Source organism: Dipodomys merriami, unplaced genomic scaffold, assembly GCF_024711535.1.
Source record: "Dipodomys merriami isolate MVZ:Mamm:240054 unplaced genomic scaffold, mDipMer1.0.p SCAF_818, whole genome shotgun sequence".
Taxonomy (NCBI): domain Eukaryota; kingdom Metazoa; phylum Chordata; class Mammalia; order Rodentia; family Heteromyidae; genus Dipodomys; species Dipodomys merriami.
Genome location: NW_027206422.1, coordinates 210,897 through 212,748, shown reverse-complemented (window position 1 = coordinate 212,748; position 1,852 = coordinate 210,897). Strand labels below are relative to the sequence as shown.

The 1,852-nt window shown below is 57.6% G+C and overlaps 1 protein-coding gene across 1 annotated transcript; it reads right to left on the bottom strand.

Annotated features, from left to right (window-relative positions):
* Nucleotides 1-320: 320 nt before the first annotated feature.
* LOC138819768 (undifferentiated embryonic cell transcription factor 1-like) lies at nucleotides 321-1,213 on the bottom strand. The gene is made up of 2 exons (XM_070011298.1): nucleotides 739-1,213; nucleotides 321-577 (listed from the first exon to the last, which is right to left on the bottom strand). The coding sequence occupies exons 1-2, from the start codon at nucleotides 1,211-1,213 to the stop codon at nucleotides 321-323; spliced, it is 732 nt and encodes a 243-aa protein (XP_069867399.1).
* Nucleotides 1,214-1,852: the final 639 nt, after the last annotated feature.

The window sequence follows — 1,852 nt, the reverse complement described above, 5'->3', positions numbered from 1 at the left end:
GCATCCCACCTCCCCTTCTGCCCCTTCCACTATACCTGGCCAGGCTTTTCAACTTACCTCTAGAGGCTTTTGAGTTCTAAGTTCCTGCTAGGAACTTCTCTCCACAGCTGTCCCCTAGGGAGTGGCTCTTCTGACACCAGTCCAAAGTCCCTGAACTCAAGGCCCAGGGTCCTGGATCTCACTTGGGCCTACATCTATTATATCCTGGATCCAAAAGAGACTTCACGAAACCCAGATAAAAGTGCTAGGAACTTTATTATTATTATTTTTTTATCAAAAAGGCTTTCTTGAATGCTGGGGGTGGGGGGGTGGGGGGGTGGCTAGCTCGGCTTGCCCAGGATGCCGCACAGGGTGGCCACGCTGCCCAGGATGAAGCCCAGGGCCAGGGACAAGGTCTGGTCGAAGGAGCCAGGCAGCTGCTCCACGTGCTGGTTCCGGGTCAGCAGCTGGTCTCGCAGCAGGCCCAGCATGCCCACGATGTTGCCCAGGTGCGTCAGCGTCTGCAGCAGGGCAGCATTCAGCGATGGTGTGGCGGCCGATGGCAAGAGGTTGGCAGGGGCCCAGGGCGATGCGGCAGCTGCGGGAGGGAGCGCAGGGTCAGTGCTGCAGCCCACCCTCCGGCCTCTGACCCTCCGGCCCCGGCCGCCCCTTCCAGCCTCCAGCCCCAATCGCCCTCCCCCCCCCACGGCCCCCCCTTGCCCTGCCGACCCTTTCCCTCTCCCGCGGCCGCCTGCCTACCTGGCTCATCTAGGGCTGGTGCGGGCGCGGAGGGGGCGGGGTGGCGGCCATGCTGTGGGCACCCCGGCCCCGCGGGGCGGCGGCGGGCGCGCTCGTCCGGCCCATCGTCGCCCAGCAGCCCCATGAGCTCGTGGATCTGTGCGTCCAAGGGCCCGGGCGCTTGGCCAGTGGCCTTGGGCACCTTGTTCTTGAGGAACTTGTAGCAGCGAGGACATTTTGCGGGAGTGCGCAGCACCTGCCTCAGGGCTAGCGCCACCGCCCGCGGTGGGGTCCCTGGTGCGTCCTCAGCTGGCGGCAGCATCTCGCCCATGGGATCTGTCGGCGAGGGCAGCACCAGCGGTGGCGGCCGCCTGGGCCGGAGCAGCATCCCAGCGGGCCGCATGGGCTCCGGGGTTGGGGCGGTGCCCGGGGGCCTGCGGGGGCCCGGGGGGTTGCGAGGGCCTGGGGGCTGGGAGACCCTGGGCGGCTGTGGCATCTCGGCTGCCCGCACACTCTCTGCCGAGCTAGGAACTTTATTACTACCACATGGGACCACTTCCTTCCACTGGGAAAGTAGGAACAGCCTTGAGCTCAGGGTAGGATGTGTTTTTATAGGGGTAGATTAGATAGAGTTATATATACAAGCCATGCAAGGCAGGTTTGGCATATTTTTCATTGGTTACAGTTATATGACCTTTAAATTAATTTGTTCTTTATGGTAATATCATATGTAATCATTTGTAATAGGTCACTCATAGTGGGACCACTCAGCGGTGGTCTTCAATTGGTGGGCTTAAGGCCTTGTTACCAAGGCAAGCAAGCAAGGTTATAGAAGCAAAACTTGGCAGAAACATAGCCTTGACTCACAGAAGCATAGGCAAAACATAATCTTGACTTGGTCAGCATGATCAATACTATCAAAGCTATTGACACTACTTTAGAAATTATTTTTATTATAAGCTCCTAACTGCTCTTTAATGCAGCTGGTGATAAGCCTCGGTTGTCAATAGGCTTTTGCAAAGCTGCCAGTTTGGTAAAATTGAGTAAGGGTGCGATGTTCTTTTGCTTTTTTATCAAGGATGGGGAAAGGACAAAAGTTGACTACTGGTCAGCCTTTGTCTGGGATTTTTCTTTA